General features: G+C 38.2%; 1 protein-coding gene across 1 annotated transcript in view; it reads right to left on the bottom strand.

Moving 5' to 3' along the window:
- Nucleotides 1-27,561, bottom strand: part of LOC146318481 (choline transporter-like protein 5-A) — a 70,029-nt gene that overhangs the window by 41,725 nt on the left and 743 nt on the right. Inside the window, exon 2 of the mRNA XM_084733226.1 lies at nucleotides 16,180-16,306. Within this exon, the coding sequence (XP_084589352.1) occupies nucleotides 16,180-16,306 (127 nt within the window). The remainder of the gene's footprint in view (nucleotides 1-16,179; nucleotides 16,307-27,561) is intronic.

Genomic DNA, 27,561 nt, shown 5'->3' with positions numbered 1-27,561 from the left:
AACAAATTTACCTGATTTGGATTTAATCCTATGTATAGCCTGACTAGCTTGTTCGCCTCTTAGTTGACTTGCCAGCAATTTCTCTGGTTTATCGCCAAGTTCAAAATGTTTTTGTTTAAGTTTTAGAAGAAGGCTGCTGACACAATTGTTGAGAATAGTATTATACTCATATTTTAATTTTAGAATCTTATTATAGTCAGTCTGTAATAGGGAAGATCTATATGTCTCTTCAAGTACTGGCAGCACTTTTTCAATATCCCTAAGACGACTATTAAGTTCTCTCTTCTTAGATGATTCAAATGAGATTATATGGCCCCTTATCACAACCTTAAAAGCCTCCCAAAGGGTAGAATCAAAGATCTCCCCATTATCATTTGTTTTAAGGAAATCATCTATGCATGCAGTCATATGTTGAATGAATGAATGATTTTCCAGAAGAAGAACGTTGAAGCGCCAGCTGTATTGTTGCTTAGAGAGGATATTTTTAAAATGCAATGAGACTGGGATATGATCAGATATTAAAATATTATGATAGGTAGAGTTGGTGACACTGTGTATTAATTCAGATGATATCTGGAAATAGTCAATCGTAGTACAAGACTTATGGACATGGGAGTAAAAAGAGAATTCTTTGTCAGTAGGATGTTGCAATCGCCATATGTCAACCATGTTCCTTGTCTTAATTAAATAATATTTAAAATCTGCATATCTGCAAATCTGCAAATCTGCATTGAAGCTATGGTAGGTGGTGGTTTTGTTGAGAGTCTGTCTAAAATAGGATCTATATAGCAATTAAAGTCACCCCCAATAATGACACTGGGGGTGGAGGTAGGTATCAAATCAAAAGCTTTGCGGAAGAAATCAGGACTATCAATATTTGGGCCATAGATGTTAAGCATTGTTATTGGGAGAGAATTTATATGACCTGAAATCATTAAGTACCTGCCATATGGGTCTGCTGTCATAGTGTCAAGATGAAATGGTATACTTTTCCAAAAAAGAATAGTGACACCTCTGACCTTGCGGGTAAAGGGTGCTTGATAAACCTGGGAAATCCAGTTTGCTCTCAGTCTGCGCTGATCATTTACACCAATATGCGTTTCCTGAAGAAAGATGATACCTGGCTTCAGTGATTTGAGGTGTGAGAAAACGCGACCCCTCTTAATTACATGACCGAGACCCTTTACATTCCATGAGACCAATATTAAATTACTATTTATACTGCTATGTGCAATGCTATCAGATACTGATATTGTTCCTTAAATGGAGACAATCTGGTATCCACCCGAAATGACACAGGGCATAGTAACATACAACATAAAAAAGAAATATACAGTGACATGAAGAACCACATTTAAACAAACCCGTGAACATATCCCCTACTCACCCACCCACAAAGTGCTTCCCCAAATGAAGCACGGGCGTCCCTCAAAGCCCCGGACTGCTAAAGACACAGCTGGTAACCTGCTCCTAACCGGACGGTAACTCGCTGTTAAAGCTACGGAAAGCTAGCATAGCTCAGCTCCATTGCCAAACGTGGCTGACTGTGGTAAATAAAACAAACTGACAGTCTCTCATAGAATCAAAGTGAAGTCAAACACGTTATTCCCTTTATACTCCAGCTCTCGCGGCCTCCGGAGTCATAGAATTAGCTCCTTCTCTCGATAAAAGTGGACCCGGGCGATGATGGTGCGGGGCCTGGCTCCCTCTGGGGCCGGCGGTCGTAGAGTCCGGTGCGCCCAATCGATAACCACCGTTGAATTGAAGCTGTCTTCTCCGAGAAGTTTGGGAATCAGGGCCTCGACGAATTCCATTGGTTTGCCCCCTTCTTCTCTTTCGGGTATGCCAATAATCTTTATATTATTGCGACGGGACCGGCCCTCGAGGTCATCCACTTTGAGCTTGAGAGCATTGTTTTAATTTTTCAGGTCAGACACCATCTTCTCCAAGCCACTTATGCGGCTCTCCTGATCCAGCACCTGCTCTTCGACAGATTCCACCTTCTCAAACAGTTCCTTTTGAGAACTTTGCACGACCTGAAGGGTTTGAGCCAACTTGTCAAACCTGTCGTTGATGTGTTTAAAAATCTTGTCAGAAACTTTCTCCCAGATCAACAGCAAATCCTCCATGTCGCTGTCATTCATGTCACGGCCAGGTGAGTTGCAGTTAGCAGTGTTAGCCTTAGCCGCTGCTTCAGATGGTGGAAGCGACTCAGCGGTCTTGGATGGCTTCTTTGGCATATCGACGCATACACTTAACTAGTTAACGCTCAGTTTTCTCAGGGATGTTCCCGAGGCAGACAAAATGCAAGGTGAGACTGTTGAAATAATGATTTTATAACTTTGCACGGAGGAGCATCTGAAAGCATGTCTACTCCATGTGCTGTTTGCTAGTGCCCACATTTGAATATATTCTTGAATCTGTTTCTCAAACTGGCCTTCCTGGATTATATTTCATTTTATCACAGGTAGCTGAAGCAACGTAGCCACAGCAACACAAAGACACCTGCATTATTTGAACACAGTGCTGTTTCATGGTCTGAATGTCTGGTAAAAGAGACAGATATAGAGAGAAATAAGTGACTGGTAAAAGTAAAGAAGAGAAGAAGTTTGATGCACTCCTGATGGACACACACACACACACACACACACACACACACACACACACACACACACACACACACACACACACACACACACACATAGTAGAAGGAGCACTTGTCTACAAAGGAAGCACAAGAGACGGAAGCTAACATGAAGAGAGCCCAGGAGGTTGCCTGTCAGACAGTCTTTCTGAGAATCACAGAGGACTTTTCTGTGTGTGTGTGTGTGTGTGTGTGTGTGTGTTTGTGTGTGTGTGTGTGGAGAACTTTTCTAAGAGGAGAAGCAAGTGATGAGAAGGCAGAAAGAACAGAGAGGTAGGGAACAGAGGAAAAGATCAGATGGAAATGTATTCAGATTATTCAGCAGTAAAAGAGAGAGGGAATGTGAAGGAGCGATGGAGTAAAGAGGTCAGAGAGGAGGACAGGTACAAGAGATGGAGGAAGAGAAAGACAGAAAGAAAGACCTGGAAGGGCAGGATATTACATAATGTGTCTGACATCTTCCATACTTCTCACAGTACAAACCAAGAACACACACACACAGTCACATGCATAATCAATGTTTTTACGCAACTTGTGTGTGTGTGTGTGTGTTTAGATTGTTGGTTGGTCTATTAGGAGTTAAAGGACCAGTGTGCAGTATTTAGTGGCATCTACCACAACCAACTGAAACCACTCATCTCACTCTGACCTTCAAAGCATGTAGGAGAACCAACAGTGGCCACAAAACTCATGCAAAACATCAACGTCTAGAGCTGGTGTTTGGTTTGTCCTTCCTGGGCTACAGTAGAAACATGGTGACACAACATGGAAGAGGACCCGCTACCTCTGTAGATATGAAGGGCTCAATCTAAAGTAGTGAAAAACACAAAGATTCTTATTTTCAGATTATTGTACACTAACAAAAACATTCTCATTAATATTATATTCCATGTACGCCATAAAAATATTACACACTGGATCTTTACCCCTTCCCCCACCAGCCTTTTTTAAAAAAGTTGCCAGCCCAAACCAGCATTTTTAACAGAATTCACTGATTGTTCAATATTCAAAAAAGAAGACAACCACTGGAAATTAGCAGCAGAAGAAGAAGATGGTGTTATCTGCCCCCAGGCCTCCTGGACAGAGTGCTTTGGGCAGGGGGCTAGGGACACACATCAAACGTGATGTCACGCACAAAATATAAAGTGATAGAAAACCAAAAATAAAAACATGAAGTCGATATTCTGCTTAAAAATGTGTCTTTCACAAACTTACAATTTTCTCAGTTTTTTGTCTGAAAAGTGGATTTTTTGATGAAACCAGCCAACATCTAAGTGCTTATAAAAAAGAATGAGTGGAGCTAGAACTAAATGTTTTTTGTGTCTGAAACTAGAAGATCTGCTCTTTCTTTTGATATATTTCATTGGTTATAGATGCATCACCAAACCACTCCACATGGCTGTGGATGCCAGTAATATTAGCCTACTGTTAGCTTGAAGCTTTCTTTTTATCATTTTAGCATTGGCTGAATATGATCATTACCAAAATCCATGTTATTTTTTATTTTGACAGTTGTCGAACTGTCAGCTGCAAAATATTAAAACTAAAGGTGAAATGTGTGCTTTTGCACCCTGAATCGAGTCTGTGTCAGACACAAACATACAAAACTTGTAGATATCTTAATAGCAATTATTTATAATAAAGTTTGAGGGCCATGTGAATTATGAAGTTTCCTGAGAGAAACGACTAAATGCAGAGAGATGGCCTTGAAATATGGGAAAACCCTGGAAAAATGGGAGTGTTGGCAGTAGGGCTGCACGATATTGGAAAAAACTGACATTGCGATTTTTTTTAACCCTGCGATATATATTGCGATATGAAAAAATACAGGAATTTTCACCAGATGACTTGAATAGCACACTTACTGCTGCCATCTTGTGGACAATTAACCTGCACTGATCTTGTGACTCACTCCATATACAGGGGCGTGGTCTGCTTTGGCAAACTGATTAAGAACGATTGTGATTGGTGGATCGCTGCGCGCAGTGTGTGTCAGGTCCTTAAATTAGATGATTTTGTTTGCCTCCTACATTGCAGGACCTGCGATGTGACTATTGCGCACACGTACATTGCGATGAAGATGCTCAAACGATATATTGTGCAGCTCTAGTTGGCAGGTATGTTCTTTTCTGGAAACTGTATTTAGAAATAATGACACAAATGTCATACTTGAAATTCCATAGACACCAGAGGTAAGTGTATCCTATTTATGTATATGTCTACATTGAAGTAAACTTGAAACTGTTAACAGTTAATATATTGTTAAGTTTCAAGTTCAAGTTTGCCTCAACAGAAAAAGTAAAAAGCCATTCATTTTATAATTCTTGTCATTTTTTCAGTATCCATTCAGGCACCGTTTAAGCACCAGTAGGATTTTAAAAGTATCATTGTAGCACAGGTTAGGGTTAAAACCATATTAACTTAACAAATATGTCAGTAGTGTGTTCAAAATTTTGTCCACTTGTCCAACTGAAATCAGTTGCAACACATAACGAGGATTGTGGGTTTTTCTTTTTTCATCTTTCAATTGCAGTGCTGTGCCTACACAAGGTAGGAATGACTTCAGAACCATAATGGACAAGAGGAATTATTACTAGAGCTGCAACAATTGCAGAAACTATTTTGAAAAGCTGTGAATTGTTCCCATCATTTTTTTAAGCAAAAATGTCAAACAATTCCTGGTTTCTGCCTCTGAAATGTGTTTATTTGCATATTTTCTTTTTTATTTATATGATAGTAAATGGAGGAGTTTGGGCTTTTGGACTCTTGATTGAACAAAAGAAGCAATCTGAGTACATCATCTTGGGCTCTGGGAAACTCACAAGTAATTCTTTGATGATTTACATTAATCAAGAAAATGAAAAAAACAACTTAATCGATTATGAAATAATCATTAGTTTCAGCTCTAATTATTACAGTAACCAAACTCTAATGTAAAGTATGTAAATATTGTAAAAATAAACTTGAAAGTATTTGCATATATTCTTTAACATCTAACAAAGACATTTAACTTTAATAACAAAATTTTCAGTGTACAGTGAAAGTGAAAGTAAACTGTGCTATTTATACACCACCTCCCTCTGAGTGAGTTTACACTTTGCTTTTCACTTAAAATGGAACTTCACACAATAGATGTTGTTTTTCTCCAATATCTAAAAAAATCTCATAGGATGCAAGTTTTTAACAACTACAAAGAATAAATCTACATATTTGAAGGGTTTTTTGTCTTCAGACAGGTTGTAAAGTAGCTTCCATTCAATGATGACAGTGAGTCAAACTGTAAACTCTCAAGTTGCACTGATACAACTCCATGACTCATCGGGAGAACAAGCAGAGCTGTGTGAAGCTGCCTGGCTGCTATCTCTCTGAGGATCCCTTTCCCTTTCCATCACCTTCTTCATAACACACACACACACACCCACACACACACACACACACACACCCACACACCCCCCCCCACACACACACACACACACACACACACTGCGCCTTCGACTCCAGTGGCAGATGAGTTATGTAACATATACAGAGGGAGAAATCAGGAATTCAGATCTCTCTCTTTCACTCACACACACACACACACACACACACACAGACACAAATCAAGTGTTGTTCTGTCAGAATCCAAGGGCAGCGCAATACAACTGTGTGCACACTCTGTATGCATGTGTTTGTGTGTGTGTGTCAATTAACTCTATTTGGGATGTGTTTTCATTGTGAGAAGCCACAGGCAGGTGGAGGCCTTGTGCTTATAAATACAAGTCAATTAGTCGACTTCATTAGCAGTTCACATGTCACTTTTTCTTCTCTGTCACAAATACTGATCACACTCACTCTTTTGTTTTTTCAGCTGCTTTCACCAGTAGGCCTTTAATGTGAAACATCTGCAGGAAGTATAGAGTATAAAGGGCAGGTTCAAAGTTTTTCAAGCCTGTCTTAACAACAGTCACATGTCCATATGAACACTAAACTGTAATCAGTCCTCGTCTCCATACTGATCCCCTCATGATGTGCTTCAAATGGAAGGAATCTACACTTGTATAAAGATGTCTTCCAAAGTTGCTAATAAGAAAAATGCTCATGATCAGATATTTCTTGGTGAGCTCTTTGTGACACCACAAAACATAGTTATATTAAAAAAGGATTTGATTTCCCCACATGGGGTCATTTAGAGTTGATGATTTGCCAGAACTGTCCAATCAGTAAGTTACTTAACCTGATGGATGGCTAGCCAGGTGGTTTCTTACATAGAAGCATCTGAGAAGTCGTCCCTAGAAACTGTTTGGAAAAGGGTGTGTACTTTCAACCAACACTTGGCAGGTGATTGGATGAACCATCTGTCTACCATGTCAAACACAGGCTACCGAAAAAACATATTTTCCACGGAGAAAAGCCTTCAGGGCCGTTCTTTGCTCTTCTTTCAATGAGGAAACACTGTCCAGGTCTGATAGAACTGAAGTTATCACAGTATCTATGCTAACCGCTTCAGCAGCCATCACTGTTTGTTTTATAGCCGGACTGAAGCCTGGCAAGATGGATTCTGAAGTGATCTTACAAATCCCACTGCCTCACAAAGTAATGAGTTACCAGTCAGTCCATAGGATTTTTTAGTTTCAGCTCAACAACGTTTTATTTTGTCTCTTTGGTCCAGACCAAAGAAACTGAACTACAGTTGTGAAAGTGACCTAAAAGTCACAGCTTGACAGACTATGAAAACCTGCCATTACTATCTTTATCTTTATGAACATTATACTTGTGCGTGGTTTTCTAAGATATTTTTGTTTCTGTCTCAGCACTGTGCAAATTGTTTTTTATATATTTTTTTTAATTTTCCATTTGTAAGTAGCTCTTATATTTTCTTTGTACACTTCATAGTGGAATGCTAACACCTGTGAACAGTACATAAAAAATTGTGTATAGAGTATCCTTTATTTTGTCACTTTTGCAGTGGGAATGCACTGCAGTCTGAAAAATGATTGGACACAGACGAACTGCAGTGATTTAAAACTTTCTGCTGACAGACAACTATGTTTCATCATCATTAACAATACAATATTGTATAGATTTTTTTGGACAAAGATACAATATTTGCAGATATCAGTCTGCCATGACATGATTTTGATTTGATTCAAATCAGGAGTCTGTGATCAGATTATTTCATATGTCCATTTCACACATTTAGTTACATTTTTGTCAGCCCACAAAAAGCAACTTAATTATGATTTGATAATTTTCTGACAGAACTCTACCATACATACTATGTGACACAGACGTGCCATGGGAATTTCAAAATAAAGGTGTATCTTAAAGATGATGATATACATTTTCAAAAGAAAATAGAAAGATATTTTCACTTTGGTCATATTGGACCATTGAGCATTTAATGTATAAATACATTCAGATCAATGTACACCCCTAGATGTCAGTTTTATCACAGATACAAAACAAACCCACGTTGCTGCTGTGCCTGCTGGACAGTTTTTACTGTGAGCTTTTCAAAGGCACTAAACATACATGCAGTTTGAGAGTTCCAGTTGAACTTGTGGAAGCCATTGCCCTGCTATTGTGTGGTCGTGTCAGGCTTCAGAGCGGACAGCTGGTTCAGGAACAGTGACGTTCTGTCTTTATAAGGAGATTATATTCAAATCAAGCTGCCTCCCCTCAGACCCCTCCTCTGCAAAACAGTGACAGAGCACTGACAATGAAAACTACTGTCACTGAAAATAAACTGTAAGTGTCAAAAAAATACTGCAGCATAAAAAAAATCACTAAAAAAGAAACCAAACTAAAATATTTTGAATGACCGCATTTTAATTTTCAATGGAACTTTTTTCCTGTGCCAATACACCTTTTTCCACTTCAAGTGTTTAAACTCCAGTGTTTCCTTTTTTACTTCAGGTTCAGTTTTGAAGGCCTATTTTCATTTTCAGTTCCAAAATGTAAAACTTCAGTGAAGCAAAAAGCAGCATCTGAACACACACACTGCTCACAAAACTCTGACCAAAGACACAAACTGGACAGTTCTGTTAAATATGGATCAACATTCTGTGACTGCATTGTCTGTTTCTGACTCAAATGTTTTCACAATCATATTTTAATGACTGTTTAGCTGCAATAGTCACAGAGGGTGGAAGTAACTAATTACAAATACTCAAATTACTGTACTAAAGTAGTTTTTTGGGTACTTGTACTTTTTTGAGTAGATTTTCAAGTCTGTACTTTTACCTGTATTTACGTATGCATTACCCAATGTAATCTACTTAATTATTTTTAAAATCATAATTGAGTTCTGAGTACAATTTGAATTAATATCCAAACCATTAAGTTGCATTTTAGCAGCCAATCAGGTGATCTAATCACAAACAGGCCAATGACAACAATGACATACAAATGACAAACCAAACAAAATGCTGTGGCAGCACAGGTTTGGAGGAAGGATGTTAATGATAAATCATTAATTGATTAATTGCTGTTAAGAATTTAGCCAATTAAAAATGTATTCATGGATCTGACATCATTTTGTCATGGTTTTTGTTTTTGTTGGTGATTTCCTGTTTTATTTTGGTAGTCTTGGTTCGCCCTCATGTGTCTAGTCTTTACCTCCTGTCTTTGTCCGTTTTCCCGCTCTTTTTGATTGTTATGTGCTTCACCTGTTTGCCCACCTGTGTCTCATTAGTTCAGTCCATGTAGTCCCTGTGTTTCTCTGTGTCTTTGTGAGTTTGTTGTTGTCCCTTGTGTTGAAGTCCTGAGCCTTGTCTGCGTTTCTTCGTGTTCTTTTGGACTTTTTTCAACCCTGCCTGGAATTCTACTTGTTCAGTTTTGTGTTTTGGACACCCACGTCATCTAGTAAGCCTGAGTTTTTGTTTCTGTTTTTGCTTGCATTATATCACTTTTGAACTCTGCCTCCTCCGTTCCTGTTTGCATTTTTGGGTCCTTCCTCTTGTCCTCTTGTGGAACTGTAACAGTACGAACTCGCCAAAATGGACCCAGCAGACTTTTCGGTGGTAGAAGAACTAAATAAGGCATGCTATGAGTTTGAGCAGTTGCACTCAACCATCCAAGGGTACACAGATCTAAGGCGAAGGATTTTTGTTTACTCCTTAATAGGGATGCAACGATTGTAGATTTTGATTGTACGATTATAGTCTAAGGAATAATCATGGTTTCACAATTATCATGATTATTATGCATTAATTAATTTCATAACACTACTGATGAACTAATGTATCAAATCACATGAACATTCTTTAGAGATTTTAATGTGTTATTTACTGCTGTCAGAAATAATACAGTAATCAAATAATACAGTAAAAATAATAAATAAAGATAAAGTCTGTCTCTTTCTTTGGAATTAAATAAAAGTGACCTCTGCTCTGTAAACATGCATGTCAGTGTTTCCCTTTTGAACAAAACAGATGGAGTCAAAGGCTGCAGGACGTCTGTCTGCACGGCTCTTTTGATCAAAAATATCACAACATTATTTAATATTTCCAGTTTATGTACATTTCTACATTTCTTTTGGATCTGAGTTGTGAACTTAAAAACACGGTGGAAAAATATTTGAAATAAAGCATTTTAAGTATTATTATTAATATAAGACTAAGATTAACTTTACTGATCCCCCAGGGGAAAATGTCATCCATGTCTATTTTTTAATTCATTTTTAAAAATCTATTTTCAATAATTAATCTAATTTTACATGTGGCCTGATTAAATCCTGTCTGTTATGTTTGTTTGAAGTTTTATAATAATAATAATAATAATAATAATAATGAATTACATTTATATAGTGCTTTATCATAGACAAGCACTTCACAAGTTTTAGTAACAATAATAGAAATAAATTGAAAACATCGCTTATGCTGTATTAATAATAACTGAAATGCAATTAATTAGATCCCATGGTAGAGTGCTGGAACTCAACAAGCTCCTGATGTTATGTTAGTGTTTCACACCTGGTATATTAACCCACAATGCCTAGAGTTTACTCAACACGGACAGGGAGAAGCAACCTGTAATGTTAAATGGTCACTGACTGAAGTCCTTGAGAGGAGAACTTTTGTCTTCCATAGACAAACAAGCTGCTTTGCTGCTATTTGTTTACGCTGAACTTAAAGCTCAGCCAGTGACTTACATGTAGTAAGTGACATGTTTATATTTAACTCCCTACCAACAATGTTTCATTAAGTAACTTGCCACTAACATAATTTAACACAGTTATTATGTGTTACCTTTACTTTGGCATGTAAAGCTGGGTGGTGATCCCGCAAATGCTGCATCAAGTTAGATGTGTTTGACCCTTCAGCCGCAACTTTTTTTCGGCAGGTTTTGTAGACGGGTGATCCGTCATCTTGAATGACTCCCTGGTCATTCTTGGTGTATCCGACATGCTCCTACACTGCCGACTTCACTCTTTTCTTCGGTGGAAACAAAGCTTCGCTGTTTGGTCCTTCTGCCTTTGCTAAGCTAATGTAGCATAGCCTCCATGTCTCTTGATACACATCGCACTGTAAACAGCTGCACCTCTGGTGTAACTTTGTTTTCATTCTGTGCAGGTTGTGCCGAAAATAATGTACCAGCATAGTGTCCATTTTTTGTGAGTGAGAACAGAAAAACTTGGTGTAGCGGAGCCTTTGGGATTAAATAACCGCGACATTTTAAAGCGCGGTTAATAGTAAAATCAGTTAATCGCTGCATCCCTACTCCTTAATGGAGAATACCTTTTTGTCAAGGCCCAAGATTTTGGTTTTCCCTCTCATAACTCAAAACCTGACACTAATTTCAAACCTGAAGAAAGACTTACAGGCTGATCTGGATTTCACTAACAATCCTGACACAGAGCTTTACATGACTCTTTGACCTATCAGCCACCTGCTCAGCCTGCAAGCCTTCTCCCCACTCCACCACCCGAATTGGCTAGCCATTTACCTACAGGCCTCCAGCCTGTTAGTGTGAGGCCTGCTTCTCTGTCAGCCCGTCCCCTGCCTGATCCTGCCCCAGAGTCACTATCTGAGAGGCCTCCCAGACGCAAGAATGGCTGCCGCTGATGTCATGCCTCTCAGCTGCCCAGCATTCCAGAACCTCAGCTGCCCAGCACCACGGAGGTTTCGCTGCCCAGCGCCACGGAGGTTTCGCTGCCCAGTGCCATGGAGGTTTTGCTGCCAAGCGCCACAGAGGTTTCGCTGCCCAGCGCCACGGCCTTCATCTCACCTGTTCTGGTGGGGCCGCTGTCGCCCCCACTTCCTGTCCCGGTGGGGCCACTGCAGCTATCTCCTGTTCCGGCTGGGTCACCCTCACCATCTCCCATCCCGATTGGGTCCCAGACATCTCCTGTTCCGGCTGGGCCACAGCAGCTATCTCCTGCTCTGGCTGGGTCGCCGTTGCAGTCGTTGCCAGCTCCTGCTCCAGCCAGGCCGCAGCCGCAGCCATCACCAGCTCCTGCTCCGGCTGGGCCATCGCCGCCACAGCTGCCATCGCCAGCTCCTGCTCCAGCTGGGCTGCCACCGCAGCCACACCAGTTCCTGCTCCGGCTGGGCCGCCGGAGCCATTGCCTTCAGTTCCTGCTCCGGCTGGGCCACCACAGCCATCGCCTTCAGTTCCTGCTCCAGCTGGGCCGCTGTCGGAGTTGTCGCCACTTCCGTTCCCAGCTGGTCCACACTCACCTAATTTCCCTGTCTATTTAGACTAGTCGAGTAGTCTATCATTAAGAAAACACTCAGAAAGCAGTAAAAATTTAGCAGAATTTATTAATTTATGATGTTAAACACTGTCCGAAAAAAATACTGTGTTTATTAAGAGCCATTTGAAGCCGTTAATCACAGTCTACAATCGCCAAATCGTACTTTAAATGCTGCTGAAATGTGCGGTACTTTGCACTGTTCAATACAAAACTTACACATTAATGTACAAAACATGACAACAACTCAATAAACGCTTCAACTTTGACTGAAGAGGGTCACAGTGTCTGTGGGTAAAGGACCCAGAGCTAACATTAGCTGCCAGCCTGACACACAGTGTGGCTAATGTTAGCAGTGTTAGCAGCAGCAGCTCCGCTTGCAGGTTTATGTCTGTGTATGTGTTTAATGTGGTCACATGTTTATCCAGTCGAGTGAATATATATCAGCTTATTCTGTCACAGTCTACATTCATCTGTCCAACTTTGCTGATATAAACATCCGAAGTCGCCACGGCGATCGGTTCATACGCACTGGGCGAGAGGGGCTGCCGTCTGACAGTGACGCAGCCCCGACTAGTGCCGTGCCGCTGCATAAAATCTTAGAGGGAACAGATAACTGGCTTGATAAATAAATATTGATAAATATTTTAAACGACTAGCATTTCTGGTGCTGACTTGCATGGGTGGGGACGTTTAATCATAGAGTCGTCCCCGCCATGTGATACTTTGAAGGGGTCATGCTTTTACCTGTCTGGACATGAAAAAAAAAAACATGATACAGTCCTTATGACAGTAAAATGAGCTATTTAAAGCCAATCAACTGCAGTAATTCTTTTCTCATTAGAAGAAAATGTGGGTAAGAACACTGTTGAATGAAAAAAAAGTAGAATGTTGAAAAAAAAAAATACCGTCAAATACTGTGAAAACGATATGAGTTTTGAAAAATGTGATATGAAAATTTTGTCATACTGCCCAGCCCTAGTATGACCTGAAATATTCTTTCTAAAACAAAAATCAAGAGGGAATGTAACAAAAAAAAAGGAACAAACAATAAACACTTGGTCACAAAAAGTGTTGCCTTTTCCTGGTTTTAAAATAAATTACACTAAAATTGTGTTTTTTAATTGAACTTCCCACACCGTTCTAGCTGTTGTATTATTTGCCTTTACCCACTGGGTCATTATATCCATATTACTGATGATTATTTAAAAAAAAAAAATAAAGCACCACTAGAAATATTATTTAGAAGTCCTATTGCCAAGCTGTTCTGGCTCTGAATGCCCAGGCTGTTATGAACAGACAGAAACTAAGAAAACAGACAGTAGGATAGTCTCACTAATAATGCACAAATAAATGAAGATGAGAAATAACCCAGTATCAGCTTTGGCTAAATCTGTTCTATTCTCACTCAACATCTTTTACATTCACTCTGGTAAACTGCTGTACAGCAGGCAGATAATGCACAACAAGACATGCTGAGAGAGACACATTCTTGTTGAAATACACAGACCTGAAGTCAGCTAATGGCATTAGTGGACAGTAATACTCAGCTAATCTTAATCCTGCTGATGACCAAAATAGCCCCAGTCTGCTCAGTACAAAACACCAACACCTCTGTTGGCACTGCTGCTCCTGGTTATTTTTAAACTACTCACTGGCCATCTACAGCAGGGTTGGACAGTATATCCATAATATATCCATACTGTGATATGAGACTGGATATGGTCTTAGATTTCATGTTGTGATATATCATAAGTGGTGTCTTTTCCTGGTTTTAAAGGCTGTCTTTGTCTTTACCTATGTAAGGCCCCTTCAGACACAATGCAGTTTGAGCTGTGCTTGCATGGAGTACACCGCTTTGGTCAGCACAGCGACAAGCCATTGTGGTACAACGCAAGCCAGTGTAAATAAGATTTCAGTGTGTAGCATTGCCATTATGGCCTTTGTACAAAGAGGCTTTTAGTCAATATATCCACACTACTGGTGATTATTTAACAAAGATTTAACTGCATTAATACTTTGTGAGAGCACCAATAGTCATCCTTAAATACTTGTCAGAATATTGTTATCAATGTATTGGGTCAAAAATATTGTGTCCGTACCGACCAGCCATAATCTACAGTAACCTATATGTTCAGACCAACAGCTGCAAAATCATGACCACATCATGCAGCATCCTCTGAGATGGACTCTGTGGAAAATCCTACTACAGGGGATGCAGGTGGTTTACAAAATACAACCTGAGTTTTAGTTTCATGGGAGACCTGCTTATCCAACTACAAGAAGGAACAATACAACGTGATCTTCCATTCAAAGCATTCAAAGGTCTACCTTGCTTTCAGCATCCATACATGGCTGTTTCAACAAGGTGATGTTCTGAGGTTCAAATCAAAAAGTGTTGAATGTTGAACATATCCAAAAACACTGAATTACTGATGAAACAAGACATATATCTGCTCCTAACTAGGGCTGAATGATTAAGAAAAAAATATCTAATAGTGATTATGTTTACTGAGAAAAAAATAGGAATATGATGTGCGCTATTAGGGAATGATGATTTTTACATCATTATTCTCATTGTCATGGGCAAACATATTTAAATGATTATGGTGTGATTTTCTTGTAAGAAGTTTTAACAAAGATGTTTTCTTAAGTGTGTAGAATCTGATGTGTAGGCCAGGACATCTCTGCAGTATCACAATATTTCATTTAAAAAGGTTTTTTGGCATACATTTTAGCTTTAACAAATATCTTCTCCTGCAATTTGAAAATTGCATGTGGCCATACTGTCATTTTGCATAGAATGTATTGTTTGGACCTACTCCTGGCATGTTTAGTTTTAAGTGTTAGCTTGATCTACACCAGGGGTGGGCAATTATTTTTCATGGGGGACCACATAAGAAGTTGATCAGGCTGCTGTGGACCAGATACAAATGATATAAGGTCCTAATAATGACCAGACCTCTAATAATGGAATGGTCAGAAGTGTTCTTTATAGATGAGATGAGATGAGATGAGATGCTTTATTTGTCATTACACAAGTGCAACACATTACACAGTGCAACGAAATGACATTCGGTTACAACCCGTCCCAGAGGGCACTTCTACTGTTGGTCACCCTTTCTGAACTGAACTGCTGAACTGTTTGTGAATAATTTAGCTGCTACTGTCCAAAACTTGATGTTTTACAGTGTACCATGCATGCTGTGTACAGGTTGCAACTTAAACAACATAGATGTACAGCAGTGAGTGAATAAAGTTACAGTTTAATATAAAAGATTCAGCTCATTATCATTACCAATGAACACAGCACTGATCGCTTTCAAAATAAAGGTCTGACAACATTTTAATAGTGAGCAAAATGCAATTGACTGATTGACTGCTAGATTTTTAGTTTTTGGTATTTCCATGATAACCTTGCAGGCCACATGAAACCTTTCAGTGGGCCGCATCTGGCCCCCTGGCCGCATTTTGGCCACGTCTGTTGTAGACTCTAGAGTCTGTTTGAGTACAACACACAGTCAGCGTGTCAGGTTGTCTTGGGAGGATAAAAGGTGCTGCAAGAACATCAGCAGAGATACAAATCCAAGCCAAGACTTTTCTCTTCTTTCTGATGATATTAATCTCATCAATCTCATCAACTGATGTAGAGCCATCTACATGTGTAAATAATAATGCAGATAATGAAGTCCACAATCAGTTTAAAATACTATTGAAATATACATATATATGTATATATATATATACATATATATATATATGTGTGTGTGTGTGTGTGTGTGTGTGTGTGTGTGTGTGTGTGTGTGTGTGTGTGTGTGAAGCAGTCAGACGTCCAGCCCGCTCTGCTTCAAGGACTCACCGTAGAAGGGACCCGGCGGAGCAGCTCTCCCGTTGGTCTCGCTCAGCACGGCGGCGGAGCTGTTCGGGGTGTACCGGTGAGGAGCCATGGCGCGCTGCTTTTGCTGCTGCCGCTGCTGCTGCTGCTCCTGGACAAAGAAAAGATGAATGAAGAGGCAGCTGAGTGCAAGAGTAGTTTATAGTGCTTCTCCTCTTCCTCCTCCTCCTCCTCCTCCTCTTCCTCCTCCCTCTCTCCTAACAGGCTGCTCCAACACTCCGACACGCTCGCGCTCTGTCTGCAGAGTCCCGCCAAATGTTTCTTTCTTGAATGTTGTTGGCTCAGTAGACCTGCATGTTTTACAAGGAGATCTGCTGCTTATTATTTAAACCTGCTAATAGTTATGCAGCGCCACTGCAAAGGTGGTCACGGAAGACCAGGGAAGACATGAGGAATGAAATGAAGCTGAATGAATATGATCTATGTCAAGGAAATAAGAAAAGAGTTTGGTGATTCAACCCTGCTAACCTTTATTTGACTAAAATGCAGTGTTTGAGTTCATTTTTTATTAGATCTTTCTCCAATTATTATTAGTTACTGAAAAAAAATGGGGTGGGAGGGTGCAAACTTTTCTGGCTTTTTTCTCTCAGTTTTTAATTTTTTAATTTTTTTTCTTTTAATTTTTATTTTTTTCATCTGCAAAATGGGTTAAAAAGAAAAGTTTTCCCCCCTTGTTTAGGAGGGATTTCCCCCCCCCTTTTTTTTTTTTTTACATTGTTTGTTGTAACACCAGAGTTCACAATACACAGTGGTTCCCAAACTTGGGGGTGGGACCCCCTGGGGAGAGTTTGGTGATTCTATCCTGCTGACCTTTATTTCACTTAAATTTCAATTTAGAATAAATTTTTAAATCAATTCCATTCGAAAGTTTTGTCAATAATTGATAAAAATTGTGAGGTGGGAGCTGGGCACAAACTTTTTTCAGCTTCTGATGGGGGACATGCTCGAAGTTAAATTTCTCATCTGTGATACAGGTAAAAAAAAATGTTTTCTCCCTTCGTTCAGGTTTAAGTGTTTGTTGTTGTAATACCAGGGTTTGAAGTACACAATGGCTGTCGAGTGAACCCCATTTTCTGGTGCGCACCTGATCAATCTGGCAAATTTTTTTCCCACCAATCGATTATTTTTCCACCAATTGATCCCTAAAATGTCAGAAAATATTGATCAGTGTTTCTTGTTTGGTCCATAAGTCAAAGATATTCATTCAGTTTACTGTCAGAGCAGAGCAAACAACCAGAAAATATTCACATTTAAGAAAAAAAAAAGAAGAAGAAGCTGAAATCAGAGAATTTTAACCTTTTGACTCAAACTGATTATGAAAATAGTTGCCCTTTAATTTAATGGTCGATCAATCACTGCAGCTCTTGTCAAGATAATATAAGGTGATGTGGAAAGGGAAGTAAAAATAGTGAGGAGCATTCATTTATGCACAAATGTCTTAACAAGACTTATTAATAAGGTCTGTTGTGGATTGGGTCATGATGGTTTGTTGTTCTTCAAAAATGGGTCCCCAGGGAAAAACGTTTGGGAAACAAATCTACACAACAACTAACTGTGGAAGTCAATTTCTGCCGATATGATGGAAAAAAAGAAGATCCTCTGAGTCATTATAATGAGAAAATAATGAGTTTGAATCTAAAATAATGATTTAGTATTTCAAAATAATGAATTAGTATCTCAAAAAAAACTTAGTATCTTAAAATAATTAGGCTTTTTTCTGGCTTACAAATCATCATTTTGAGATTCTAAGTCATTATTTTCAGAACGTTTCTCATTATTTTGAGATACTAACTGAATGTTTTGAGATAGGGGAGACCTGGGTCAGAATACTTGAAATACGCAAATCATCTTTTGAAACATATAAGTATGCAATAAACACCAGTTTTACCAGCAAGGACAAGACTGTAACATTAAATTCCATACAAGATGTCAGAGGGGGGTCACCACAAAGCAATTACACCTAGAGCACCCAAATGTCCAGCAGTGACCCTGATTTGTGGAAACTTAATGTACAGAACATGTGACTCAAAAGTGGACAAGCTCCCCCTAAATGTCTCGTCCTGGTCCCCCAATTTCATGGTAAATAGGTGGTAATTACCAAGCAATATATTCGACATTTTTTTAAGAAAATAGCCCCAGATTTCATGTTAATTATGCGATAATTCCTAAGTGTTGTTTTAATGTAAGTAGGGGGTAATTACTATTTCATATATTTGAACTTTCTTTGAAATGAACTGCAGATGTAAATATGTGATAATTAGCAAGTATCGTGACTGAAAATTCTCAGAAATGATCCTCAAATGTATTGCAAATTACCCCAATATTATTTTATGATTATATTCCAATGCCTCTAAATAAGCACTTAATAGCTGGTAATTTTTAAATTTCCTTTGATGTATTTCCAGGAAAGTAATTTTTGGAAATTTTATGTTTTTTTTTTTCCTTACTTGCCTCTCAGGACTTCCACAGTGTTGTAATGGAACTAGGTCTCAATTTTTTATAGGCTATAAATAAAATATAAATCAGTTTGACTGAAAGTCCAGACATGTAATTACAATTGCAATTTCACATTCATAAACTTTAAGCTGATATTACTTCTACTGAAACAATCAAAACAAATCAATTAAACTATAAATAAATGAACTGTTTCAGCACTATATTTTACAAACAGCTGACTTGTTGTGTAGCACTGTTATAACAACATGTGGATGGACAGGTCCAGTTGTTTTGTATCATCGTGGCTCATTATAACAACACACCTACAATAAAATCACAGACTCAGTCTGCAGTCATACTGTGGTGTTCATGACATCACTTAAACACAAGGCTTTATTATGTCCACTGTCTCTGTACTGTCAGTTCAGCCTTGTAACGCTGCAGCACTGCCCCCTGCAGGCAGACCAACAGAAACACACTCAGCAATTTCATCCACCTGCATTCTTCTTCTCTTGTTTTCTTCATCCCATGTTGAGATATTGCTAAAGGCCAAACTGTGTGCTGTAGCGAACAGGGCATTTCACACTGACTGGCACTGTAAAAAGAGACTGTCAGATTATCCAGTCATGGTATAACTTATTCTGAAAACCTAGCAACAAACAGTAGCAGCTAATTCTGCCCAGTGTCAGGAAGTAAAGCATATCTTTGGCACAATTCTAAAACGACAACCATGACTGCGACAGTGTAATATCCTGCATCTGTAGCTCATTTTTCATCACAATAATATGTATGTAATACAGTTTTTCCCCCAATTGCTAACAGGAGTTGATCAACACTAACACAACTTTTTCAGAACTCTTCATACAGTCTGCACAATTAGCATGTATCTTGGCCAAACACTTAATCTCACTTTCAAAACTTCAAACCACCAAAACACTTCACACATATCTTAAAGTAAGCTTGTTAGACCAAAGCACTGGCAACACATTGCACTTAGAAAGAATACGTTTTCATCCATAACCCTTAAAACACTGACAACCAGGAGCATTATAGAAATGCTAAACCGAATGATTCATTTACATAAATCAGTATTTCACAGGGGTGGACGTAACTAATTACAAATAGTCAGATTACTGGAATTACTGGAAGTAGTTTTTTGGGTATATACTTTTATGAGTACATTTTCAAGTCTGTACTTTTACTTGTAAAATGTATTCATGGATATTTCATCAAGAGTCAAGGCAGTAATGCATCTCATTTGATGTGGTTTTGTCTGGTGGAGACATTTGTTGAATAAGTAAAATTAAACTAAAATGAGGACAACAATGACCAAAAAAAAAACCCCAGAAAAAATAAAAATAACAGGGGCAAAAACGTTTTGTATTTTGTAAATTAGATTAAATTATTAATGATTAATCAGTTATTAGCATTTACAACCACTGGTTGTTTGCAAAGCTAGTTTGAAGAGGTGAATGGTTGAAAAGTAACTGAGTAGTTTTTGTGACAAATACTTTGTACTTTTACTTACTCGTATTTCTAACACCAGTACTTTTACTTTTAATTGAGTAATATTTTAGCAATGTAACAGTACTTGTACTTGAGTACAGATTTTCAGTACTCTTTGCATCACTGGTATTCCATTATAGAACACAGGAAGAATAACACCGTGTCACTTCATTAACTGGACTAATTTAAATATCACAAGCACGAATCAGAAATGCAGCAATTTGCTTCAGCATCATTTAATTTTTTCTATATCTTTGCATATTGCAGTAATACACTTGTTAAAATAAAAAGGTGAAACAAAAAAAGAAAAAACAATTGATTGAAACTCCATACAGTAGTTACAAAGAATTCTTGTTGTTTATTGCTCTCCCTGTCCCTCTTCTTTGATCCAAACAGATTCATTCCATCATTATTCCAAGCCATCGACTTTTATCTGCTCAGTCTGCTTTGTAATGATCATTATTTCATTTTATTGTAAATATTCTGTCACTGTAAGACTCTTTATATATTTCTTATTTTTATATATTTTATATATATGTTTTCAGTTTTGGAGACACTGTGTGTGTGTGTGTGTGTGTGTGTGTGTGTGTGTGTGTGTGTGTGTGTGTGTGTGTGTGTGTGTGTGTGTGTGTGTGTGTGTGTGTTGGCACTTGAAAAATCTGCTGCATTTATCCGTATTTTGCAGGTGGTGAAATGTAAGAAAATGGTTGATGGATTTTGGAAAATGGATCACTGAATGCATTTTGTATGAAAGCAATGAAAATGATTCAGTAGGGTCCACACAGACTTCTGTTTCTCTGACTGTGTGAGGAGTTTTGACATGATCTCAGTTATGACCCATACATGTTAGCAATAAAAAAAAAAATCTGTAATAAATGCATTTCTCATTCATGTCAACCAGTTTCCCCACATATGAGTTTTATCTTAATTTGGTCTTGTAATGTGTCCAGTTACTTTTAGTAATTTAAATGTTTAAATATCTCCTCTGTTTTATATTGGTAGCACAGTTCCTCAGTATGACATCAGAGAGGGACACCACACCCGTCAGCTGTTGACAGAAGACAGCTGTGTAAGTCCAACAGGTGGACAGGGGGAGATGTAGTAGATTGAGAAAGGCTACCTCTGAGGACAGCACGTCATGAATATATCTAATGTCGACACAGCTATCACCTTTGTTGGTCAAATTCAATGTCTGAACAGCTAAACAGACATGGTTCAAGTTTTCTGGGGTTTTTTTTTTTTGTTGTTGTTTTTTTTTACAGGCCTGCTGTGTTCACCTTTTCTCTAAACACAGTCATCTTTTAAAATGTGCAGCTCTCCTAAAACCCCAACATGCCAAGTTGACTTGAAAGACGTAATTTCCTCCATGTTTTTAGCCTGAATCTTCACTGTAGACCCTTAGCTTGGAGTCACGTTCAAGTGTGAGCACACTGTCTGAACTGGATATGTGTTGAGTGACAGTGTCTGAACAACATGGCAGGCCTTTGGGAGACTTGTATTACAGCAGACGAGCAGTATGGAGGTAATTTATGTTTTTTTTTTCTTCTCAATGTTTTTTTTCCATGTGAAAACTGGTCACCATTCACTGTCATTGTTTGGGAGATTCTGCAACACTGTTTTCCTGTGAAACTCCAGCAGTGTTTTGTGGACTAACAAAATAAACCTGACATTCAAATGACATGAGGATAAGTAGATAATGACTGCATTTTAATTTTTGGTGAACTATCCCTTTAAACTTGGAGCTAAGACTCTACAACTTGACTGTAGTGTCATTTCTGAAGGGAGTCTGTCTGGCTGCTGAATTCAGGTTACAACACCTGAAGGAGAGCAGGATGTGACATCGATGTGACATCTTCTTTTGCTGCTTGTCACATGTCAGTTTGACATGGATCAGTGCCTGTGTTGGTTCTAGACCAGTTTCACTGTGAGGGCCAGACTGGGTCCAGTTGTTTTGTCAGAAGGGCACAGTCGACACAGATAATAATAATACACAAAGTAGTAGCACACAGAAACAACAATAACAACCTGTCAACCCACTGGAAATCCCTGAAACGGAACCATCATTATTAATTTAATATTACACCAAACAAATCAATTAAAACAGTAAATATGCTGTTTTTTCCCCAGAGAGAAAGCTGGCTGCTTTTGCCATTTGCTCCTTTTTTGCTGGGAGGATGTACAAAGATGTCTTAAGCTTTCACAGCTGTTATAAAAGGACATGTTTCTCTTGCATGTTTGTTTTAAGGGTTAGTCCTCTAGTTTCTTCTTTAGTTTTGCAGATCTTTGCTGATAAGACCTCTTTGGTGAGATCTGGTTGCACTTCACTACACATGGATCACTTGTTAGTGTGTCTCATACTATGACATAGTATCTGAAGCAGCAAAATAAAAAAAAATATTGGTTGGTCTTCATCAGCAGTAACATAACACGACTCCTATCAGCTGAAAGTGAACATGAAACAGTAAAATAAAGCAGATAGCAGAGATTCAGTTAGAAGCTACAGAAGTACTGAGAGCTGAACACAGAGACACATTTAAAAATGCGTCTGCTGTCCTGAACACACATTAAGCGGTCCTGCACACAGCTAATGAAAAAGGCGAACAGGTCCATATCAGTGGGAAATTAATCAATTGCTTTTTTGTGCATTTAACCATTTAAAAAACTACATATACTTGCTAACTTTGGTGTGAAAATGATACAACATCCCTGCCAGCTCATGAGCTTCTTAATGAGCATTGTTTTACCTTGATCTCAGTGTAGCAGGCCAAGTCAAGTCAATTTTATTTATAAAGCTCAATAACATGGATCGCAGTGTGCTGATAAGTGCCCTGATGAAATCAATACATGGATGGTGCCAGAATTTCCTACAACTAAACACAGACAAAACTGAGATAGTTGTTTTTGGCCCTAAAGAACAAAGATCAAAAGTGAGTGCTCACCTTGAATCCATGACACTAAAACCTAAAGATCAAGCCAGAAATCTTGGTGTCATTCTGGACTCAGACCTAAATTTCAACAGTCACATAAAGACAATTACTAAATCAGCCTACTACCACCTTAAAAACATAGCAAGAATTAAAGGATTTCTGTCTGGGGAAGATACAGAAAAACTTGTTCATGCTTTCATTTTCAGCAGGCTGGACTATTGTAACGGTGTCTTCACAGGTCTGAGTAAAAAATCAATCAGACAACTGCAGCTCGTCCAGAACGCTGCTGCCAGAATCCTCACCAACACCAAGAGAGTGGAGCACATTACACCAGAGCTTAAATCACTACACTGGCTTCGCGTGTGTCAAAGGATAGACTTTAAAATCTTGTTACTTGTCTACAAAGCACTAAATGGTCTCGGGCCTAAATATATCTCTGATTTGCTTATACGTTATGAAGCACCAAGACCCCTCAGATCATCTGGAACAGGTTTACTCAGTGTTCCCAGGATTAGAACCAAACAAGGTGAAGCAGCCTTTAGTTTCTATGCTCCCCACCTGTGGAACAAACTTCCAGAACACCTGAGGTCAGCTGAAACTGTCGGCTTATTTAAATCAGGTCTTAAAACATTACTGTTTACTGCAGCTTACCAGTGAAGTGGATACGTTACATATTTTTAGGATAATCTGTAGCTATTGTTTTTATATCTGTCTGCTGTCACTTTTGTTTTATGTTTGCTTCTTTCTTTAAATGCATTTCTGTAATGTTTAAACTATTTATTGTCCTGCTTTTAGCTTTTGTTTTTAATGATCTCAAATGCAATTTTAATGTTCTTTTATTGTTTCTAATTTAATGCATTTTCAAGTTCTGTAAAGCACCTTGAATTGCCTTGTGTATGAATGGTGCTATATAAATAAAATTGCCTTGCCTTGCCTTCAGGGGGCTTCACAATCTGTACATCATATGACTCTCAACACTCAGACCAGGGGTCAACAACCTGAGGCTCTAGAGCTAGATGTGGCTTTTTGTCCCTATCCAGTGACTCTGTTGACAAAGAAATATAGAGAAGTGAATAAATTTTTTACTGTTTAAATTTAATTTGTTATTGATATAAATGATTCTTACATTCTCCAATAGCAAAAATGTGTAGCCTATACACAGATTATTTATTCATTTTGTCATAGCTGGTTCAGTGCTCTATCCTCAAATTTTCTTGGTGGCTAGTCTTAAGTAGGGAAGTAGGGCTTCAGCTAATGATTATTGTCATCTGTTTATTTTCTTGATTAATTGATTAGTTGTTTGGTTAGAAAACATAAAGGCCAAGTGTGAACATAGAGAAATGTTTCATCCAAAAGTTGTTATTAAAAGAACCACAGGATGGCAGTAGCAGTCCAGATAACTGAGCCTCCTCCTCCTATGTTCTCAGTGAGCAGGGATCACAGTGTGGTTCATGAAGAACACTCTGAATACTTTATTACACAGAATCTATCCACTACAGAGGCTAAATACTAATAGTTTTATCATCTTTGTATGGTGCCATTCATCTGCAAGTTTGTTCAGTAAATTCCCTGCTCCTGTCCGTCCAGGTTCACTTGAGCTGAGCTCTAACTATTTAACATCAGGTCTATCAGATTTACAGCTTACGGCTAGTCTTAAGTGGGGAAGTAAGGCTGCAACTAATGATTATTGTCATGTGTTTATTTTCTTGATTAATTGATTAGTTGTTTGGTCTCTGAAATGTCAAATGTCAAAAAATGGTGAAAAATGCAAATCAATGTTTCCCAAAGCCCAATATGATGATTTCAAACATCTTTATGCATCCACAACTCAAAGATGTTCAGTTTACTGTCAGAGGAATAAAGAAACCAGATAATATTAACTTTCAAAATGTTGGAATCTGAGAATTTTGAGGGTTTTTATCCTTATTATTCAAACTCATCAATTCATTATCAAAATAGTCACTTGATTAACTTCATTCATTAATTAATTTAGTAGTTTACAATGAATCAATTGTTGCAACTCTAGTCTCAAGTCTCTCTAGGCTAGCTATGGTTGCCAAATCCAAAAAATGAGAAGTCTCAGAGTAAAACAGAGAATTTAATAGCTGTGGCTCCAGGCAGATTTTATTTGTTTATTATTTAGTTATTTGTTTATCTTTTTTTTTTTTCTTTTTTTTTTTTTTTGCTGAAAATGGCTTTTTTGATAATAAAGGTTGTTGACTGCTGATAAAGAAAAACTCCCCCTCAGAAAATACCTCAGGAACAGCAACAGAGGAGGGATCCATCTTTCAGGATAAATGGACATTCAGTACCTTAGATACATATGTGTGACTCTCCACTACAGAGACCTGGAAGGGGGACAGGTCACACAAACACTGAGGAGGCAGATCAGTATTGACACAGATATAAGGACAAGCACACACACGGAGAGAGTGAGACTGAATCTCCTGGGAGACAATGATCCAAATCCAGACAGATGACAGCCAGAAGAGAGAGACATCTCAAGATGGCTGAAGGTCCTGCAGACACGAGCCTGATAGAAAAGAAAGGAGGAGGAGGAGGAGGAGGAGGAGGAGGAGGAGGAAGTAACAAGCATGGGCAAAAGCAAAACCACTTGAAAAGATTCAAAAAGACATGTTAAATATGTGCAGTCACATGGGCTGAAAGTTGCTGAGACACACCCTTTCTAATAGTTTTGAACAGAATGGAACGTCAGAGACAGATCCTGGACCAAAGTTTGGTTTCTTATCCACAGCGGTTTTTAAGCTAGTAGGGACAGAGACAGTAAAAAGAGATAAATTCAGCATTGTAAGTCCCAGAGATGACCAGAGGTTCAGCTGGTAGGGTGTCAGAGGCAGATAGGTGATTTTGAGTAAGTTCAGTTCATTTAGACACAGCGTGTTGACTTTTACTTCTTCTTTTTACTCTTAAACATGTACTTTGTTGTCAGCTGTGATGTCATGTTGCACAACGGTGTGTTGTCAAGTGATGTAGAGGTTGTGGACAGAGCACATAGTAAACACGAGACAGCAGCACGAGAAGACTTTTTATCCTTGGTTTAGTAAGAATTGATTGTGCCTCACTGTGACATGCTTTATAACAAACTACAAGACTGCATTCAGTAGAATTCAGATCTCTACCAGATAAATAGTCAGCTCTACTGCAGTACTACCACAACTGCTAGATGCAACCAGCAGAGATTTGCAGTTTTGAATAATGTTTTTGCATAATTAAGTCACAGTTTTCTTTAAGGTGCATAGAATAATGTAATATAATTGTAACAGAGCATCCTGAGATCACCTGACTGTATAAACTTAATAAGGAATTATTTATTTGTTATTTACTGTGATGGAAAGAGTACTGAAAATCTGTACTCAAGTACAAGTACTGTTACATTGCTAAAATATTACTCAATTACAAGTAAAAGTACTGGTGTTAGAAAAATACTACAGTTCAAAGTACAAAGTATTCTTGTAAAAAACTACTCTGAGAATTAATTACTTTTTAACTGTTGATGTTTAATGCATCATCAACAGCAGACATTCAATCAAAGGAGTTTCTGTTTCTTCAAATCTACAGTCTTCCTGAACAGATAACTGAAAATGCAAATGCTAACTTTTTTGTAATTTTACAAAATTACAAAAACCTAATAACAAACTTATTCAACAAATGGCTTCACCACACATTACTGCCATTTCTAGACTATTGATTAGATATTGATTAATACATTTTTAATTGATTAAATTGTCAGAGGCAAGTAACCATTAACCATTATCATCCTTATTTCAAACCTGTACTGCTGCAGGTTTTTGTTTTTTGTCCATATGTCCTGGTTCTCATTGGCCTGTTTGCAATCAGATCACCTCATTGGCCACAAAAATGCAGATGAAAGGTTTGGATATTAATTCAAATTGTACTCAGTACTAATTATGTTTTTAAAAGTAACTTAGTAAGATTACATAGTGTAATGCATACTTAAACACAACTGAAAGTATAGACTTAAAAATATACTCATAAAAGTACAAGTACCCACCAAAACACCACTTAATCACACTAATTTGAATATTTGTAATTAGTTACGTTCCCACCCCTGGATATTTATTTACATTACAAGCAACTAGGTCTACATTTTGGAGAAACTCACAAATCCTAACCCTCTGAATAATTAACATTTTATGTTGCCTGTTCATAGGTGGGAGGCTGCATGTACTGGTGGAAGCTGTGGCTATTAAGAGAGATCACCTCCAGTAACTTAGTTTAATTTCAACAAGTAACCACTTCATGTTCAAATTCTCAGGTTCAGGACAAACCAAATTTTATGAAAATTGGTTCAAAATGAAATGAGTTACAGTTGATTTTTAAGTGAAATCTGCATCGAACGCTCCAATAAAGCGACCGTGCATCACAGAGATGGTGGAAAAACTAACAAAACGGGTTCATTCATCTCATATCATGTCTAACTTCAGTGGATCACAAC

This window comes from Lutjanus erythropterus, chromosome 12 (genome assembly GCF_056507025.1).
Source record: "Lutjanus erythropterus isolate fLutEry1 chromosome 12, fLutEry1.hap2, whole genome shotgun sequence".
NCBI lineage: Eukaryota > Metazoa > Chordata > Actinopteri > Lutjaniformes > Lutjanidae > Lutjanus > Lutjanus erythropterus.
The sequence above is the reverse complement of the archived record's forward strand: the minus strand, read 5'-3'. Positions and strand labels throughout refer to the sequence as shown.